Below are 20,464 nucleotides of genomic sequence, written 5' to 3'. Positions count from 1 at the left end.
CATGTGGTTCATGCACGATGGAGCTCCTGCACATTTCAGTCGAAGTGTTCGTACGCTTCTCAACAACAGATTCGGTGACCGATGGATTGGTAGAGGCGGACCAATTCCATGGCCTCCACGCTCTCCTGACCTCAACCCTCTTGACTTTCATTTATGGGGGCATTTGAAAGCTCTTGTCTACGCCACCCCGGTACCAAATGTACGCCATTCTCCAGGGCTCCATCAGCGCATCAGGGATTCCATGCGACGTAGGTTGGATGCATGTATCCTCGCTAACGGAGGACATTTTGAGCATTTCCTGTAACAAAGTGTTTGAAGTAACGCTGGTACGTTCTGTTGCTGTGTGTTTCCATACCATGATTAATGTGATTTGAAGAGAAGTAATAAAATGAGCTCTAACATGGAAAGTAAGCGTTTCCGGACACATGTCCACATAACATTTTTTCTTTGTTTGTGTGTGAGGAATGTTTCCTGAAAGTTTGGCCGTACCTTTTTGTAACACCATATATATATATATATATATATATATATATATATATATATATATATATATATATATATATACAGGGTGAGTCACCTAACGTTACCACTGGATATATTTCGTAAACCACATGAAATACTGACGAATCGATTCCACAGACCGAACGTGAGGAGAGGGGCTAGTGTAATTGTTTAATACAAACCATGCAAAAATGCACGGAAATATGTTTTTTAACACAAACCTACGTTTTTTTAAATGGAACCACGTTAGTTTTGTTAGCACATCTGAACATATAAACAAATACGTAATCAGTGCCGTTTGTTGCATTGTAAAATGTTAATTACATCTGGAGATATTGTAACCTAAAGTTGACGCTTGAAATCTCCCACGTTCAGTTGCGTGTTGTAACAAACACGGGCCACGGTCGGCGAGCAGCATCTGCAGGGACATGTTTACGATGACGACCGTGTTTACGAGTGTGGCTGTAGTGCACTGTTGTGGTTTGGTCTAGCTGTCGCAGTGTCCGCATGTAGTGCTTGCTGCTATTGTTATTTTGCATTCGTCTCCGCACGAAGACCAACTGTAGTACACCGTGTTACCAGACGTCTGTGATAGTGTAATGTTGTAGGAACTGTGACCATGGGGTATTCGAATTCTGAAAAGGCGGAGATGATACTCATCTATGGCGAGTGTCGACGAAATGCAGCTGAAGCCTGCAGGGTGTATGCAGAACGGTACCCGGACAGAGAGCATCTAACGTGCCGCACATTGCAAAACATTTACCGCCAACTGTATGCAACAGGTATGGTCGTAGCACGCAAACGGGTCCGTAACAGGCCCGTCACAGGAGAATCGGGTGCAGTTGGTGTGTTATGTTAGCTGCTGTTGCCATGAATCCGGGACATTGTGAGAGCCGGTGGACTGAGTCAAAGTAGTGTCATGCGCATACTGCATCGTCACCGCTTTCACCCGTTTCATGTGTTGCTACATCAGCAATTACATGGTGATGACTTTAATCATCGAGTGCAATTCTGTCAATGGGCATTAACAGAGAATGCGTTGCAGTTCTACCTGTTTTCCGATGAAGTGGGTTTCACAAACCACGGGGCAGTGAATCTACGGAACATGCATTACTGGTCCGTGGACAATCCTCGCTGGCCCAGACAGGTAGAGCGACAGCGACCGTGGACTGTAAATGTATGATGCGGAATCATTGGCGACGACCTCATTGGTCCTCACTTCATTGCAGGGGCCCAAACAACTGCAACATACATCGCGTTTCTACAGAATGATCTGCCAGCTTTGCTCGAAAATGTCCCACTGGAAACGCGTCGACGTATGTGGTATCAGCATGATGGTGCACCTGCACATTCCGCAATTAACATTAGGCTGACCCTTGACAGGATGTTCGACGGGCGTTTCATAGGACGTGGAGGACGCATCAATTGGCCAGCCCGTTCTCCTGATCTTACACCTCTGGACTTCTTTCTGTGGGGTACGTTAAAGGAGAATGTGTACCGTGATGTGCCTACAACCCCAGAGGATATGTAACAACGTATTGTGGCAGCCTGCGGCGACATTATACCAGATGTACTGCGGCGTGTACGACATTCATTACGCCAGAGATTGCAATTGTGTGCAGCAAATGATGGCCACCACGTTGAACACCTATTGGCCTGACATGTCGGGACACACTCTATTCCACTCCGTAATTGAAAACGGAAACCACGTGTGTACGTGTACCTCACCCCTCATGGTAATGTACATGTGCGTCAGTGAAAAAGACCAATAAAAAGGTGTTAGCATGTGGACGTAATGTGCTGTTCCAGTCTCTTCTGTACCTAAGGTCCATCACCGTTCCCTTTGGATCCCTACGTAACTCGGTGCTCTCCGATACGCTCGAACGAACAGCAGAGGAGTGGTACTCAAGCGTCAACTTTAGGTTACAATATCTCCGGATGTAATTAACATTTTACAATGCAACAAACGGCACTGATTACGTATTTGTTTATATGTTCAGATGTGCTAACAAAACTAACGTGGTTCCATTTAAAAAAACGTAGGTTTGTGTTAAAAGACATACTTCCGTGCATTTTTTTATGGTTTGTATTAACCATTTACACTAGCCCCTCTCCTCACGTTCGGTCTGTGAAATCGATTCGTCAGTATTTGATGTGGTTTACGAAATATATCCAGCGGTAATGTTAGGTGACTCACCCTGTATATATATATATATATATATATAGAGAGAGAGAGAGAGAGAGAGAGGGAGAGAGAGCTGCATCAAACCAGTCTCAGGACTGAAGACAACAACAATATATATATATATATATATATATAAGAAAAAAATTAATTCTTACAGTTAGTAAATGGTTTATTGTCAAAAGAAAGGAACTTACGACAGTTTGTAATTTATTGGTGAACTATACTGTGGTAATAAATTTTGTCAAGATATTATAAAAAAATAAAAAAAACTATGTTCAAGTTGTAACCCAGTCCTTCCACCATAGTCCGATCCACGAAGAATGGCAGTTCGCGCTAGTTGAGACACAGATGGGGATTGCATTGTTGACGATTCGAAATGACAGTTGCGGTACGCTGATGGGTGTGCTTTCCGCTCGAAGAAAATGTATATCCTGAAAATTATATCTCTCGCTTGCTTCTGCAGAATTTATCACTTACCGCCACCATCAGCGATGACAATTCGCAACAAATAGAATAGAAATTCACTAAACAACTTGCTACGGTCACGTTTAATTTTCGCATTTGCTGAGGCATTAACAGCAGAGCGCTCACAATACTACTGAACGGTCACTGGGTTTCGGAGAATGCGTGACGCACGTGAGCCGAACAAACCTAAACTTGACAGCCGTCGTTCGTGGCTCCAGGTATAAGACCTGTTGATTGCAACGTCTTTGTTAGGCGGTATCATATTGTGCTACTCCAGGAAAATGAAGAATCGCTTCAGCGTGTTCGTTGCCACTAAAATGCAAATGAGCTTCTCCTGCTCCATGCCGAGGCAAGGCTTCACGCACCCCTTGCGCACCTGAGAGTATTTCACAGATCTTCATTGGACTGTTCTTCCTCATTCACCCAACAGCCCGCATCTCGCACCTTCAGGCTTCCATCTGTTTGTCCCAGTGAAGGATGCACTCTGCGGGAAGCGGTACGTGCATGATGGGGAGTTATTGATACGAGGGTGAGTCAAATGAAAACCTTAAAGTTGTAGTAACAAATCGAAATTTGGTGCCGTTATCGTGTAAGTTGGTAAGCGTGCTACAAACAGCGGGCAGAATGGCCTGTAGGTGGCAGCATAGTGCAGATGCAGACATACCGTCGCAGTATCAGTATAAAGATGGCCACCCCACTCGCGACTTGCACCAGGGAAGAGCAGCGTTCTGTTATTCGGTTTTTGCATAGTGAAGGTGTGAAACCTATTGAAATTCATCGACGAATGAAGGTTCAGTACGGTGATGCAAGTCTACGAATGGTGTAGGAAGTTCGCAAATGGTGTGACTGCAGTGGAAGATGCTCCTCGTCCAGGTCAATCGCAACGAGTTGTGACTCCACAGAACATTGCAGCCATAGTGAAGGAAAACCGCCGAGTGATACTGAATGACACTGCAGCATGTTTCCAGGTTAGTCATGGGTCAGCACACCACATTGTGCGTGATGTGCTCCAGTTTCACAAAGTGTCTGCAAGATGGGTGCCACGGTAGCTGAGAGAACGACGTGTTGATGCTTGTGAAGAACTTCTTCGGCGCTTTGAACGAGAAGGTGATGGCTTCCTTGCAAGAATCGTTACTGGGGACGAAACCTGGGTTCACTTCCGACAACCGGGAAGAAAGAGAGCGAGCAAGGCATGGCGCCATTCCTTATCAGCAAAACCAAAGCAGTTTCGAACAGAACCATGAGCAGGGAAGGTTATGCTGAATCTCTTTTGGGACGAAAAAGGCGTCATTTTGGAGCATTACATGCCTAGAGGGACCACTGTTACCAGTGCATCACACACAGATCTCCTAAAAAACCATCTGCGGCCTGCAATCAAATCAAAGCGACGTGGATTGCTGTCAGCAGGTGTCCTTTTGCAACATGACAATGGAAGGCCCCACACTGCCCGTACAACAGTTGCAACAATCACAGACCTGCATTTTGAGTATCTTCCTCATCCACCATACTCACCACACCTTGCCCCAAGTGATTTCCATATGTTTGGACCACTCAAAGACGCAATGGGAGGAAAGAAGTTCCGTTCTGATGAAGAGGTACGCCACGCGGTGCATGAGTGGTTGTGCGGACTACCAAAAGAATTTTTTTCTAAAGGAATTTATGCACTTTGTAAGCGCTGGAGGACTTGCATTGAGCGTGGGAGAGATTATGTTGAAAAGTGATACAGCTTTGTACCACTTCTGCGCAATAAATAATATTTAAAAAAAAATAACGTTTTAATTTGACTCAGCATCGTACTACAAGAGGCCTTGGCTCCGACGTCGAGTAGTGGATTGGTACCATAAGGGCATAGAGGCCCTCCCGGTAACGTGGCGTGAGGCCGTTGCCTTGAACGGAGATTATGTTGCAAAACTGGATTTTGTAAGCAGAAGAGTGGGGAATAATGTGGTGAATTGGACTCCTGAATAAAAAAAAGTGTTGCATTACCAATTGGACGCCCCTCGTATTTATTACGATCTTCCACTGATGACACCTTCCTGTGCACAACAGCATCGTCAGAAAACAATCTGCTAATGCAGTCGATCCTGCCCGGCAACTATCTACTCTGTGAAAATTAGAGATCCTACTCGGGTAGCGGAACGCACAGCGCGCTAGCTTGAGAGACTGCAGCGTGAGCCAGACCCGAATTGAATCCGCGCGTTGGATAAAGGAATATGGCTAATGCGCCGACCGCACAGCTGAGTGGTCAGGACATTGACCGCCACGCAGAGGACCCGGCTTCAGTTCCCGGCCCTGCTAGGAATGTTTTGCTTGGTGGGAGGACTGGAACTCGGTGCACTCAGCCTCACGAGGCAAGTTAAGTAGTCACGTGACGGAGCGGCAGCGGCTCCAGGTTACGAAAACCAACGGCCGGGAGAGCGATGTGCTGACGCCACGCCCCTTCATACCGCATCCAGTGACACCATTGGCAGAGGATGACATGGCGCTACCCTTTGGCCTGGGGACGGAGTTTACGTTTACGAGAGCATTAAAGCACCTGTTACACTTTCTTGGAGGGCAGTTGATTTTAGTTTCGCTTCTGTTGAACATTAACCGTCCCGGATAACGTTCTAGATTCTGTTAGCCAAATTTTTAGCGAACAACCGACACATTTGAGAAGATAGTGTGATCCTAACTACACTCCTGGAAATTGAAATAAGAACACCGTGAATTCATTGTCCCAGGAAGGGGAAACTTTATTGACACATTCCTGGGGTCAGATACATCACATGATCACACTGACAGAACCACAGGCACATAGACACAGGCAACAGAGCATGCACAATGTCGGCACTAGTACAGTGTATATCCACCTTTCGCAGCAATGCAGGCTGCTATTCTCCCATGGAGACGATCGTAGAGATGCTGGATGTAGTCCTGTGGAACGGCTTGCCATGCCATTTCCACCTGGCGCCTCAGTTGGACCAGCGTTCGTGCTGGACGTGCAGACCGCGTGAGACGACGCTTCATCCAGTCCCAAACATGCTCAATGGGGGACAGATCCGGAGATCTTGCTGGCCAGGGTAGTTGACTTACACCTTCTAGAGCACGTTGGGTGGCACGGGATACATGCGGACGTGCATTGTCCTGTTGGAACACCAAGTTCCCTTGCCGGTCTAGGAATGGTAGAACGATGGGTTCGATGACGGTTTGGATGTACCGTGCACTATTCAGTGTCCCCTCGACGATCACCAGTGGTGTACGGCCAGTGTAGGAGATCGCTCCCCACACCACGATGCCGGGTGTTGGCCCTGTGTGCCTCGGTCGTATGCAGTCCTGATTGTGGCGCTCACCTGCACGGCGCAAAACACGCATACGACCATCATTGGCACCAAGGCAGAAGCGACTCTCATCGCTGAGGACGACACGTCTCCATTCGTCCCTCCATTCACGCCTGTCGCGACACCACTGGAGGCGGGCTGCGCGATGTTGGGGCGTGAGCGGAAGACGGCCTAACGGTGTGCGGGACCGTAGCCCAGCTTCATGGAGACGGTTGCGAATGGTCCTCGCCGATACCCCAGGAGCAACAGTGTCCCTAATTTGCTGGGAAGTGGCGGTGCGGTCCCCTACGGCACTGCGTAGGATCCTACGGTCTTGGCGTGCATCCGTTCGTCGCTGCGGTCCGGTCCCAGGTCGACGGGCACGTGCACCTTCCGCCGACCACTGGCGACAACATCGATGTACTGTGGAGACCTCACGCCCCACGTGTTGAGCAATTCGGCGGTACGTCCACCCGGCCTCCCGCATGCCCACTATACGCCCTCGCTCAAAGTCCGTCAACTGCACATACGGTTCACGTCCACGCTGTCGCGGCATGCTACCAGTGTTAAAGACTGCGATGGAGCTCCGTATGCCACGGCAAACTGGCTGACACTGACGGCGGCGGTGCACAAATGCTGCGCAGCTAGCGCCATTCGACGGCCAACACCGCGGTTCCTGGTGTGTCCGCTGTGCCGTGCGTGTGATCATTGCTTGTACAGCCCTCTCGCAGTGTCCGGAGCAAGTATGGTGGGTCTGACACACCGGTGTCAATGTGTTCTTTTTTCCATTTCCAGGAGTGTAGTAACGCCAGAAGAAAGATGAAAGTGATGAGAAGTAGCAGAAACGAGATTAGCGAGGCCACGAAATAGACGAGGTTGAGGAATGTTGTTGCCGTGGAAGCAAAATAGCTCATGACGAACAACGCAATTGATGTAAGAAGGGCCGCGCGGGATTAGCCTAGCGGTCTTAGGCGCTGCAGTCATGGACTGTGCTGCTGGTCCCGGCGGAGGTTCGAGTCCTCCCTCGGGCATGGGTGTGTGTGTTTGTCCTTAGGATAATTTAGGTTAAGTAGTGTGTAAGCTTAGGAGCTGATGACCTTAGCAGTTAAGTCCCATAAGATTTCACACACATTTGAACATTTTTTTTATGTAAGAAGGAGAGAAGCACAGTCAGAGGGAGCATTGCAGGCCAAAAGAAGTCTGCCAATATCAAATATTGACCTTAACTGGAGGAAGAAATTTCTGAGATTGTATGTTTGGAGCACAGAATTCTACGGCAGTGAAACAGCGACTGTGGGAAACCGGAAAAGAAGAAGGAAGGAAGATCGTGGTTTAACGTCCTGTCGACAACGTGGTAGAGACGGAGTATGATATCGGATTACCGAAGGATGCAGAAGGAAATCGACAGCGCCCTTGTCAAAGGTACCATCCCGGCATTTGCCTTGCGCGATACAGGAAAACCACGGAAAACCTAAATCTGTATGGCTGGACAGGGATCTGAATCGTCGTCCTCTCGAATGCAAATCCAGAGTGCCAACTACAGCGCTATTTCGCTCCCTTGGAAAGAATAGAATCGAAGCGTTAGAGCTGTGGTCGTATATGAGGATGTTGAAACTTAGGTGAACTGATAAGATGAGAAATGAGGAAGTTCTTTACTGAATCGGCAAAGAAAGGAACATGTGGAATAATAGTCTTTTGTATATATGGGTCCTTAGCCATTGTTAAGTTATCGAGGAAAGTCATTTTTCTGCGTGGGCTGTTTTATTTTGAAATAACCACCTTATTTTATCATTTAGCGAATAGCTGAACTTATCCCCTTGGGCTAATATATCAGATAACAGATTCATTGGTAAAAAGGAACAAATGGAACCATTGTGACGATTTTGTCTTTGTGCCCTCATACAAACCATTAAAATACATTTTTTTAACTTCGTCAAAATTGTATTTTCATAAACGCGAGCCTCATGCGCCTTGTTGTAACTACGAGGGGCATTCAGAGAGTAAGGCAACCATCTTTTTTGTCGGTCAGTTTCGGTTAAAAAATGCAGAATCTGTGGTGAGACATTGATAAATATTCCCGCTGAAGCCCCTAGAGATTCATGAAGTTCTGATAGGTTACGGCGGTATACGTAGCCTTCAAAATGGCGTCTGTAACGCAGCTACGCTCCAAGCAGAGAGCTGTTACTGAGTTTCTTTTGGAAGAAAATCAGAGCATCGCAGATAGGAGGGTTGAAACTTAAATAGTGGCAACTATTTATTCACAACCGATACAAAAGAGTTACATGTTTTCACCTGTTACTGTCCTTCAAAGTAGTCACCAGTGTTGTGTAGAACCCGTTGCCAGCGATGTGGAAGGCTTAGTATACCGTTAGCAGAGCCTGTTCTGCTGATGGCGCGAAAGGCGCGTTCTACTGCCTGTCGAATCTCTGGAACAGTTCTGAAGCGAATGCCACGGAGTGGTTCCTTCATCTTCGGAATCAAATCAAAGTCACAAGGACTTAAGTCCGGGGAGTACGGTGGATGGTACAGTACTTGCCAGTCCCATCGACCGAACAGAGCAGCCACAGCTTGCGATGTAGGCGCCCGCGCATTGTCGTGCAAATGATGGGTGGGTTGAGCAGGAAGTGTCGCCGCTTCGTTCGCAAAGCTGATCGCAGGCGATGCTCCAAATACGAACAGTAATACTGTGAACTGACGGTCTGCCGTGGAGGAACGTAATGCGTTAGGATAACACCATCACAGTTGTACACGAGAATCACCATAACTGTAGACCGCTCGATTCGCACCATCAACAGAGCAGGCTCTGGTGGCGGTATACTACGCCTTCCACGTCGCTGGCAACTGGTTCTACACAACGCTGGTGACTACTGTGAAGGACAGTAACAGGTGCAAACATGTAACTCTTTTGTATCGGTTGTGAATAAATAGTTGCCACTATTTAAGTTCCAACCCTCGTATTGAGAGACGCTTGCAGAATGTCTACGGGGACCTGGCCGTGAACAAAAGCACGATGAATCGTTGGGCGATACGTCTGTCATAATCGCAGCAAGGTCGCGCAAACCTATCCGACCTTCCGCGTGCTGGCCGTGAAGAAACGACCTCAGCGTCGTGTGTTCGTCGCCACCAAAATGCAAACTTCACCTTGTCCATGACAACGCAAGGCCTCACAGAAGTTTTCCCACTCGAGAGGAGAGGAGCTCATTAAACTTCATTGAATTGTTCTTCCTTATCCACCCTACCGCCCGGATCCCGCACCTTCCGACTTGCATCTGTTTAGCCCAATGAAGGATGCATTCTGTAGGAAGCAGTACGCTGATGTTGGGGAGGTTATTGATGTTGCAAGATGTTGGCTCCGATGTCGACCAGTAGAGTGGTACCATGCGGGCATACAGGCTATCCTAGTAAGATGGCGTAAGATCATCGCATTGAACGGAGATTATAATGAAAAATAGGAAATTTTATCCAAAAGAATGGGGAATTATACGGAGTATTGGAATCTTGAATAAAATCAATCTGCTTTCAGGAAAAAAAGTGTTACATTACTTATTGGACACCTCTCGTACTTAAAATGAAAATATACTTTTTAAATACAGTAGTTAGAAAACGTATTTTAATGTGTTGTATAATGACAAAGTGACAGATCCGCGTAAGTCTCAGAGTTATTACTTTTTATATGTGGGTTTCACGTTTGAGATAGTAGCTTGGTAAGACAGAAGAGGGTGAAACTGGCTAATCGCTAAATAATGAAATGAAGTGGTTACTTCAAAATAAAAGAGCCTACGCAGGAAAACGATTTTCCTCAACATAGAGAAAACACTGACAAGAAGAGACAGGATGATAGGACATGTTTTAAGACATCAGGGAATAAGTTCTATGGTACCTCAGGAGGCGACAAGAGGCAGAAACTGTAGGGAAGACAAAGACTGGAAACCACCCAACAAATAATTGAGGACATAGGGTACAAATGCTACTCTGTGTTGAAGAGGGCGGCACGAGAACGAAATTCGTGGCGAACCGTGTCAGACCAGTCGGGAGACTCACGACAAAAGAAAGACTACGTAAGTAAGAAAGGTCGCGGATAAACCCTAGATTACTAAACCCTCGTTAAATTCACGATTATATTTGGTATCTCTTCGCGGTTCCCGCCAATAATGACACATGAGTGACACACTCTCTTGGGAAACTTCATGGCATACATTGTTGCTAACAATCGCCGAATTATTTACTGCCAGACTTCAGATGTTTACTGACGCTGGTGCTCTTGTAAATATTGCGAATGTTTGGTAAAGGCGTGCCTGTTTTCAACTAGTCAGCGTATTTACTTTATCGTTTAGAATTTGCCTTAGGTGAAATATCAAGCAGTTGCAGTTAGAAGAGTCTTAGTTTATACCACATTGGCCTGGTTCAGAGTCAATCTTACCTTTTGCTGTTGCAGTTAGCACGACATGGATGGTTCTGATTTTGATTTTGAAATTCACCTGTGCAGGAGTAGAAACCACAAGAATCACAAGGGAGAAATGTATGCTCAGCTCTGCCTCGAGCAAATGAAGAATGACACATCTCGTAACTACTGCTCAAGAGCAATTTGTGGAGAACACCGAGCTAGGTCTTGCTTGGACTGTAATACACTACTGGGCATTGAAATTGCTACACCACGAAGATGACGTGCTACAGACGCGAAATTTAACCGACAGGAAGAAGATGCTGTGAGATGCAAATGATTAGCTTTTCAGAGCATTCAACAACGTGCTGACACGAGGAAAGTTTCCAACCGATTTCTCATACACAAACAGCAGTTGACCGGCGTTGCCTGGTGAAACGTTGTAGTGATGCCTCGTGTAAGGAGGGGAAATGCGTACCATCACGTTTCCGACTTTGATAAAGGTCGGATTGTAGCCTATCGAGATTGCGGTTTATCGTATCGCGGCATAGCTGCTCGCATTGGTCGAGATCCAATGACTGTTAGCAGAATATGGAATCGGTGGGTTCAGGAGGTTAATACGGAAAGTCGTGATAGATCCCAACGGCATCGTATCACTAGCAGTCTTGATGACAGGCAGCTTATCCGCATGGCTGTGCAGCCACGTCTCGATCCCTGAGTCAATAGATTGCAAGTCAACAACCATCTGCACGAACAGTTCGACGACGTTTGCAGCAGCATGGACTATCAGCTCGGAGACCATGGCTGCGGTTACCCTTGACGCTGCATCACAGAAAGGAGCGCCTGCGATAGTGTACTCAACGACGAACCTGGGTGCACGCATGGCAAAACGTCATTTTTTTCGGATGAATCCAGGTTCTGTTTACAGCATCATGATAGTCGCATCCATGTTTGGCGACCTCGCGGTGAACGCACATTGGAAGCGTGTATTCGTCATCGCCATACCGGCGTGATGATATGGGGTGCCGTTGGTTACACGTCCCTGTCACCTCTTGTTCGCATTGATGGCACTGTGAACAGTGGACGTTACATTTCAGATGTGTTACGACCCGTGGCTCTACCCTTCATTCGATCCCTGTGAAACCCTACATTTCAGCAGGATAATGCACGACCGCATGTTGCAGGTCCTGTATGGGCCTTTCTGGATATAGAAAATATTCGACTGCTGCCCTGGCCAGCACATTCTCCAGATCTCTCACCAACTGAAAACGTCTGGTCAATGGTGGCCGAGCAACTGGCTCGTCACAATACGTCAGTCACTACTCTTGATGAACTGTGGTATCGTGTTGAAGCTGCATGGGCAGCTGTACCTGTACACACCATCCGAGCTCTGTTTGACTCATTGCTCAGCTGTATCATGGCCGTTATTACGGCCAGAGGTGGTTGTTCTGGGTACTGATTTCTCAGGATCTATGCACCCAAATTGGGCGAAAATGTAATCAGATGTCAGTTCTAGAATAATATATTTGTCCAATGAATACCCCTTTATCATCTGAATTTCTTCTTGTAGCACTTTTAATGGCCAGTAGTGTAATAGTGTTTATGGGGGGAGACTTTTCACTCATTTTGTTTGGAAGATAATCCTGGAGTTATAATATCCGTAATTTGTTATTATTGCATACGTAACATGAATTATGACTTCTTTCCCAGTAACGTTATGAGTTGTAAAATTGTCGTTATATGTTATAAAACAGGACATGTTGTGCTTATTCTGAACATAACGTACCTTCAGAAAACTAATAACTGTAATTAGCTAGTGCACAACCTATAAATTATGGCCTCCTTTGAATTAAAATTTAGAGTAGTAAAGTTTAAGATGGCCTAATTGCAATGTAACAGTGCCCTTCCCCCTCCCCCCACTCCCCCCTGCCCCCTCTCTTTAGTGCTGTAGGGTTAATGTCGCGGTCCATGTTGGTGGCGAGGGCATCAGGGTGTACAGTATCGCAGTGCGGGCCAACATGTCAGAGCAGACTCACCAGGTAGACGACGAAGGGCGAGATGAGCGTGGCGACGTAGCCCATGATGTGTATGAGCGCCACGCCCTGCGCCCTCACCACGGTGGGCAGCAGCTCGGCGGCGTACTGCAGCCCGATGTTGTACGAGATGTTGACGCTGAACCGGCCCATGATGGCCAGCGACGCGGACGCGATGCCTGCCACAGGAGAGTAGCCTGCTTAGCGACGGGCTTCAACTATTGCTCGTCTTATAGTAATTTTAAGGAAGAAATGTTGCAGTTTAACTTGTCGCCGACTCCGAGATCATTGCTATGAGCGGTTACGAAACCTTCTTAGAATTCAGTGTATATGTCAGTACACGCAATTTGCTGTCAGACTTTTATTTTGGCTTCAGAAATGGAGTATCCGCAGAAAATACAATTTATTGTCTCTGCGTGGCGCACTCGCAGGGCTTGACAGTAGGTTGAGAATTGAGAGTTTTCTGTGCAAAAAAAGCTTCCAAAGCAGAAGTTTTATTGCCCAGATCGCATGTCATACGTATCCAATTACTGTAATAACTAGTTTCAACAATGGCTCTGAGCACTATGGGACTTAACTTCTGAGGTCATCAGTCCCCTAGAACTTAGAACTACTTAAACCCAACTAACCTATGGACATCACACACATCCATGCCCGAGGCAGGATTCGAACCTGCGACCGTAGCGGTCACGCGGTTCCAGACTGAAGCGCCTAGAACCGCACGGCCACACCGGCCGGCAATAACTAGTTTCAGCAAAGTTCTATTGCCATCTTTACATCATCGGATACGTGAATTATAAAGCCCCTATGTGCGGCTCATTGCCATCTGGACACTGAAGACTTCGAGGTAGTGCATTAAGAAAGCCATGACTGTATCAGTAAGGTGCAGAGGTGTCAGATACATCAGACGGAGCACATCCACTGCTCTCACATGTGTGTATGTTGCTAACCGGCTCCGTGCTCAGCATACACACATGTGACGGTACTGGATGTGCTCTGTCTGATGTATCTGACACCTCTGCGCCTTGCTGATCAGTTACGGCTTTCATTTTAGTGTACTGTCTCCATGTTTTCAATGTCCAGATGGCAATGTGCCACAGTTAGGGGCGTTGTAATTCACATATCCGATGATGTGAAGATGGCAACAGAACTTTGATGGAACTAGTAGTCAGGTTATATACCATGTGTTATAAAAAATCTATTTTGGAATCTTTTTTACATCGATAAACAGCTCGCTCTCCTTCTGACAATGTCAGGTAACAGCAAAGGGTTTCTTTCTCTTTGATTTAATAAAGAGTTTCATTGCATGAACCACATTATACCTGGGTTATATTCATAACCTGGAACATTTTTTGATTAGGGAAAATGTGCAGGAATGGTTCACTTCATATCTGGAAAGTAGGTAGGTTGTCTTTCAGTGTCAACAAACGGGGTAGAGATCTGAGCTGACTGTGGTCATGTGAAGTACGCGGTGCCACTGTGTTCCATTGGCTTTCTTGATAAGTATAAGGTGTGTCCAAATGAAAAAGAGACTACAGTTGTATATAAAGCTGCGCGGGATTAGCCGAGCTGTCTGAGGCGCTGCAATCATGGACTGTGCGGATGATCCCGGCGGAGGTTCGAGTCCTCCCTCGGGCATGGGTGTGTGTGTTTGTCCTTAGGATAATTTAAGTTAAGTAGTGTGGAAGCTTACGGACTGATGACCTTAGCAGTTAAGTCCCATAAGATTTCACACACATTTTTTGAGTTATGTATAGAGAAATTTTAATAGCAATATTATAATCACATCCATGTGGAATAGTAGAACTATACATAAAAGTGACCAGCATTGATACACCGATCCCAGAGCGTAGGATGGGAATGAATGGTTTCAGGGTAGAAACTCCTGGGTTGCTGAAGGATCCTGTTTTTCACAGTGTCCAGCACTTCTTTGGCACAATTTCACCTCAGACCTTTCAGAGATTGTTTTAAGGAGCATGTGATATGCGTCTCACGTGGGAAGATATCGTGGTTGTAAGGAGAATGTTCCAGGACCTTTCATCTAAATTTTTGAAGGAGCTCGGGATCTTGTTAGCCACAAGTGACCTAGCGTTGTCCTGGAGAAGTATTATTTCATTCCTGAGCTTACCCCTGCGCTTGTTCTTGATGGTCTGTTTGAGCCTCAGCAGCGTGTTGCATTGTTGCTCAGCGTTAACTGTTGCACCCTATGGCAGCCAGACGATGAGTAGGTTACTTTTCTGGTCTTCCGGACAGATTGTCTTTCTTCTTCTTTTTCTTCTTTGACGAAGGAATGACGCCACATCATACTGATCCGTTTGGACGCAGGGTTGAGGTGGCGACACCACGTTTCATCACCTGCCACAATCTGAGCAGTGAAATCCGTTTCTTCTTCCGTGTATCTCAACAAACGGGTCAATGAAACCCATTCTGGCCGTCTTCTGATTATGTGATTGCCATAATGTAGCTTCACGTGGATTATGTGATGCACAGTTCCTATCGACTGTTGGACAGCAGTGTAACGCGTGATAATCGGACGATTCGATCATGTGAGCTCCTCCACAGCCGAAATCGTGGCACTAGTGGTGACAACGAGCGTCTGCCCAGGCAGTGGCATGTCCTTGATGTTCACACGTCCCATCTCATAAAGTAACAACTACGGAGTATTGGGCACCATGTGAGTCCCTGCTCTCCGTACACCTCTTTAATCCTGCGACAAATCTGTGAAGCACGCTCCCTTCTGCTTGAAGAATATGAGTAACGTTCTTTGTGTTTCTAGAATGAAGTTTTCTCTCTACAGCGGAGTGTGCGCTGATATGAAACTTCCTGACAGATTAAAACTGTGTGCCGGACCGAGACTCGAACTCGGGACCTTTGCCTAACGCGGGCAAGTGCTCTACCGACTGAGCTACCCAAGCACGACTCACGCCCCGTCCTCACAGCTTTAATTCCGCCAGTACCTAGTCTATTCAGGAAGTTTCATATCAGCTCACACTCCGCTGTAGAGTGAAAATTTCATTCTAGAAACATCTCCGAGGCTGTGGCTAAGCTATGTCTCCGCAATATCCTTTCTTCCAGGAGTGCTAGTTCTGCAAGGTTCACAGGAGAGCTTCTGTGAAGTTTGGAAGGTAGCAGACGAGGTACTGGCGGAATTAAAGCTGTGAGGACGGGGCGTGAGTCGTGCTTGGGTAGCTCAGTCGGTAGAGTACTTGCCCGCGGAAGGCAAAGGTCCCGAGTTCGAGTCTCGGTCCGGCACACAGTTTTAATCTGCCAGGAAGTTTCGTTCTTTGTGTTGTCCGGGAGGAACCCATAATGCAATGAAGCGTGGAAACAGCTCTTCAGCAATGAGGAAATAGCTCGACTTGTGAAACTGAGAATACCACGACGCTACCTCTAGGCAAAAGGATTCACCCACTGTGATTACATATAACGTCGCTGCAGCGAGGGTCTCGCAACTGGTCATACCTTATACTAATAATCTGACACTAAATAAGACAGATGACTGCCCTCTTTTTATAAGATAGAAAGTGTTATTGTGAAAAACATGGCACGTAAAATAAAGAAATGATCTGGACTTCCGTCCAAATCAGCAGTCCCGTCTACGCCGAAAACGGTTTGCGGCAAAATAGTTCACTTTATCAGAGGGCTGTATTTTGTCTTGGCTCTTCTAACGGTACTATATTACGCCCACATCTCGAATGTTACGTAACATCAGAACCACCCTTTCATGTGTGAAAATTTGAGGTTGAGAACCAAAGCAATCGACAGGGTATCAATCGAGAACTTGCGACCAACCTCTGAAAATTGAGTGTGGTAGTTTCACGAGAACTGCAACGTAATCTTAACGATTATATTGCAGTGAGAGCCCGGGTTCGATTCCCGGCGGGGTCGGAGATTTTCTCCCCTCAGGGACTGGGTGTTGTGTTGTCCTAATCATCACCATTTCAGCCCCCTCGATGCGCAAGTCGCCGAAGTGGCGTCAAATCGAAAGACCTGCACCCGACGAACGGTCCACCCGACAGGAGGCCCTAGTCACACGACATTTACATTTATTGCAATGAGAATATTAACACCACAGAGCCAACGTACGTAATACAGAAAGAGTGTCGCATATATAAAGAAAATTTATCGACTGAATAGTGGTATTCGTGGTTGGCCACACAGTTAAATGCCGTTTAGCCATAGTATATTTCATAAATTTCTTCGGTATTTTTTGAGAATTGTTGTCGCTTAGCTTGACATGTATTCGTGCCAGAAAATAACGTTAAAATGCTAATTTACGTAAAGCTACAAAACTGTATAATTGAACACCATTCATTACACTGCCTGATAATAAAGAAGTACACAGGAGCAAACGAAATGAAAGTTCACGAGGTGAGAAGATATGCCATGTTATTTCAGTGAAAACAAAATCGAGTCAAATATGAATAGTCGATCGAGCTCGTGCTACATCTATTTTGGGCATATGTGGCGATCTTTCTGGCCACGGGGGTACCTCAGAATCAAGTAGACAGTTCATAGAGACACGTGCCATGTGCGGACGAGTATTGTCCTTTTAAAAAGCGGCACAACGATATTGTGGTATGACAGGTGACACATGAGTATGCAGAATGTCCGTGACGTACCGTTGTGGCATCAGTGTTCCTTCAGTCATTACCAGTCACGACTTGAAGTCATATCCGATGGCTTTGCATACCATGGTGCCAGGGGTAACACCGGAACACTGCTGTGCCTCTTCAAAACATTGCAAGGATGTTATGTCTTCTCCCAGTCACCGCTACACGCCGACACTGGTCATCCGTGGTAATGCATAACTGTTATTAATCGCTGAACCCATTGCGATGTCATGCATCACCTGTCCGTGCATTCCGGTCACGGCACCGCAGTTTATGTTGTAGTGTTAACGGGGGTCTACGAATGGGACAGCGACTTCCTAGGCTAGCTGCTGCTAGTTCCCGATCACTGGTCCGGGATGACCCAGAATGCTGTAAGGAGTCCCTTATTTGTTCTCGGATGGCAGGCGCAATGTGAAGCAGCTGCAATGTGCTTGGTGCAGAATACGGCGATTTTCGCTGGTTGTGGTCAGATGTGACCGACCAGAACTTTGAAGACGAATACGCTAGCCCTCACGTTCCAGTCCAAAATCGGGCCACTGTCATCCAGATATCCCACAAATTTGGATACTGCACGACCAGCCAGCCGAATGCTGACTCCCAGGGAGGCCCCTTTCAGACTGTCAGGAGCTGGTAATGCCTCTCACGAGTACGCGGCATCTCAGTATCTTTCAAAGTGATCACTCAACATCTAACGCTGTTCACGCCCAATAACAACACTAAGCACTACTGTGCTCTGGTGGTCACTCTATCATAGAGATTTGCAACGCTGATCATGTACACCCGCCGATGGTGTGTACTTGTACTAAGTAAATGGATACGCAGCAGTTTCTTGCGGGTACTTCACTTTTCTTATCGGGCACTGCATTATGTGTAAGTGTATAGGATTTCGTGACCGTTGTCGTTGAAGGTAAAATCTTCTAGGATGTCAGGCCGTGTCATATTTTTTTCTACTACCTCTACAAGATCGGCTTCTCGAACCCACTGCTAGAGTGCCCTCCAGGATATTTTGGTGTTTACAGTCGGCTGAATAATCAGCTAACCGCGAACACCAAGGACTTCAGATGGTTCATATGGCTCTGAGCACTATGGGACTTAACATCTGAGGTCATCAGTCCCCTAGAACGTAGAACTGTTTGCGATCTTGCGGGCATTGGAGCAGATGAGATGTGTTCCCAGTCTTAAGTTTCTCGTCTGTTCTGACTCCCTGAGTGCCCTTCAGACCATGCAACACTTTTACCCAGCGGATACGGTCGTCCAGAACATCCATGATGCCCTACTCCACCTGCAACGGCAGGGGAAGGAGGTTTCGTTCTGCTGGGTGCCGGGGCACGTGGGTATTAGGGGAAACGAACTGGCGGATGTGGCTGCCAAAGATGCATGTTCCCTCCCTCACGTCGTTGAATGTGCCGCCCCCCTCCATGCTGTTACCACCCTTTTGCGTTTTCGTGTTATGCGTCAATGGGAAGAGGAGTGGCTGGCAGACGGTGAAAATAAGCTGCCACACGCGGCCGTGGCGTACGTCCTACCAGTCATGCAGGCGGGATTAGGTTCTCCTCACTCGCCTCCGCATCGGGCACAGTCCCTTCACGCATGGATTTTTACTCCGGCGGGAGGACCCCCCAATCTGCAGTGCTTGTGGCGTCCACATTACTGTCCGCCACATTTTACTTGACTGTCTTTTATTCTCTGACCAGAGGGCGGTGGTTTCCTTGCCATCGGATTTGCCGTCTATTTTGCAAGACGACGCAACGACTGTGATTAAGGTTTTACGGTTTTGTGTCCTGTCCAATTTGTTGCCTCGGATTTTAGGGCTCACCCAGGTTTTAGTTAAGAGGTCCGCCAGTCACTATTACCTACTTGTTTCACTTCGATTTCTGTTCTCTTTTCCTTGTGTTTCCTTTCCTTTTTTAGTTCGTTTCTTCTCCTCTTGTTTTGCCTCTGTATGTGAGGATTTGGAACTGCGTCAGGTCTGTGTCTTTTAGCCGTTCTCCTTGTTCGCTGTCCGTCTTCGTCCCTTCACCGCATGTGTTCCTGTTTCTATGCGTTTGGGCGCTGATGACCATGCTGTTTAGCGCCCGAAAACCTCAAACCACACACACACACACACTACTTAAACCTAACTAACCTAAGGACAGCACACACATTCATGCCCGAAGCAGGATTCGAACCTGCGACGTAGTGGTCGTGCGGTTCCAGACTGAAGCGCCTAGAACCGCTCGGCCACAGCGGCCGGCTCACCAAGAACTCCTGAAGACGATCCCAGCAGAGGGGTCGAAACGTCGACCGTATAGAAAAAGTGATGACGCTGCCTGACACCATAGAAGATTTCACCGTCAGTGTGTTTTATTCGTTTATACAACTTGATGTGCAACATTTGGTATGTTTTAGAATGCAAATAAAAGACGAAGAGAGAACAGCAAACAAGTAAATGAGTGAGTGGGCGCTCACCGGTGGGCACGGCGCTGGCGAGCAGGCTGAAGACGCCGCTGAGCACCATGGAGCCGCAGGCGAGCCACCTCCGGCCCCAGCGGTCCAACACCATCGTCAGGAACGTGTCCGCCGGCAGCTCCGTGGCCGACGCGATCGTGAACGTCACGAACACGTCCAGCCCCAGCGAGCCCACGTTGCGCACGTGCCCGTCGAAGCACAGCGAGATCGCCATCCTGCCAGCAGAGAGCACCACTTATAGTGACACCGAACCCTCTATCAGGTGGTTTAAAGTGGTGGCAGGTGTACAGTAATACAAGGAAAGAGCACTGATATCCACAGTGAGATCCATTTGTCACGTACTGAATAAATGTGAGGGGTAGTGATACAGCTTTTATTATCATCTCAAAAATTATAGTAAAAATATGAGAGTTTGAAAACAAGCCCTGCTTTCATCTACTATGAAAAACTATTTGCACGTACCCACAGGAAAAATGTCTGGTTACTAATGCAGAAACGAGGCTTTCCCATGCACCTGATAAAAGTATGCCGAGGTCTCT

General features: G+C 47.0%; 1 protein-coding gene across 1 annotated transcript in view; it reads right to left on the bottom strand.

Moving 5' to 3' along the window:
• Positions 1–20,464, bottom strand: part of LOC126161559 (organic cation transporter protein-like) — a 169,328-nt gene that overhangs the window by 17,680 nt on the left and 131,184 nt on the right. The window contains exons 7-8 of the mRNA XM_049917497.1: positions 19,926–20,140; positions 12,868–13,043 (exon numbers count right to left, since the gene is read on the bottom strand). Of these exons, the coding sequence (XP_049773454.1) occupies positions 12,868–13,043; positions 19,926–20,140 (391 nt within the window). The remainder of the gene's footprint in view (positions 1–12,867; positions 13,044–19,925; positions 20,141–20,464) is intronic.

Source organism: Schistocerca cancellata, chromosome 2 (assembly GCF_023864275.1).
Source record: "Schistocerca cancellata isolate TAMUIC-IGC-003103 chromosome 2, iqSchCanc2.1, whole genome shotgun sequence".
Classification (NCBI taxonomy): Eukaryota; Metazoa; Arthropoda; class Insecta; order Orthoptera; family Acrididae; genus Schistocerca; species Schistocerca cancellata.
The sequence above is the reverse complement of the archived record's forward strand: the minus strand, read 5'-3'. Positions and strand labels throughout refer to the sequence as shown.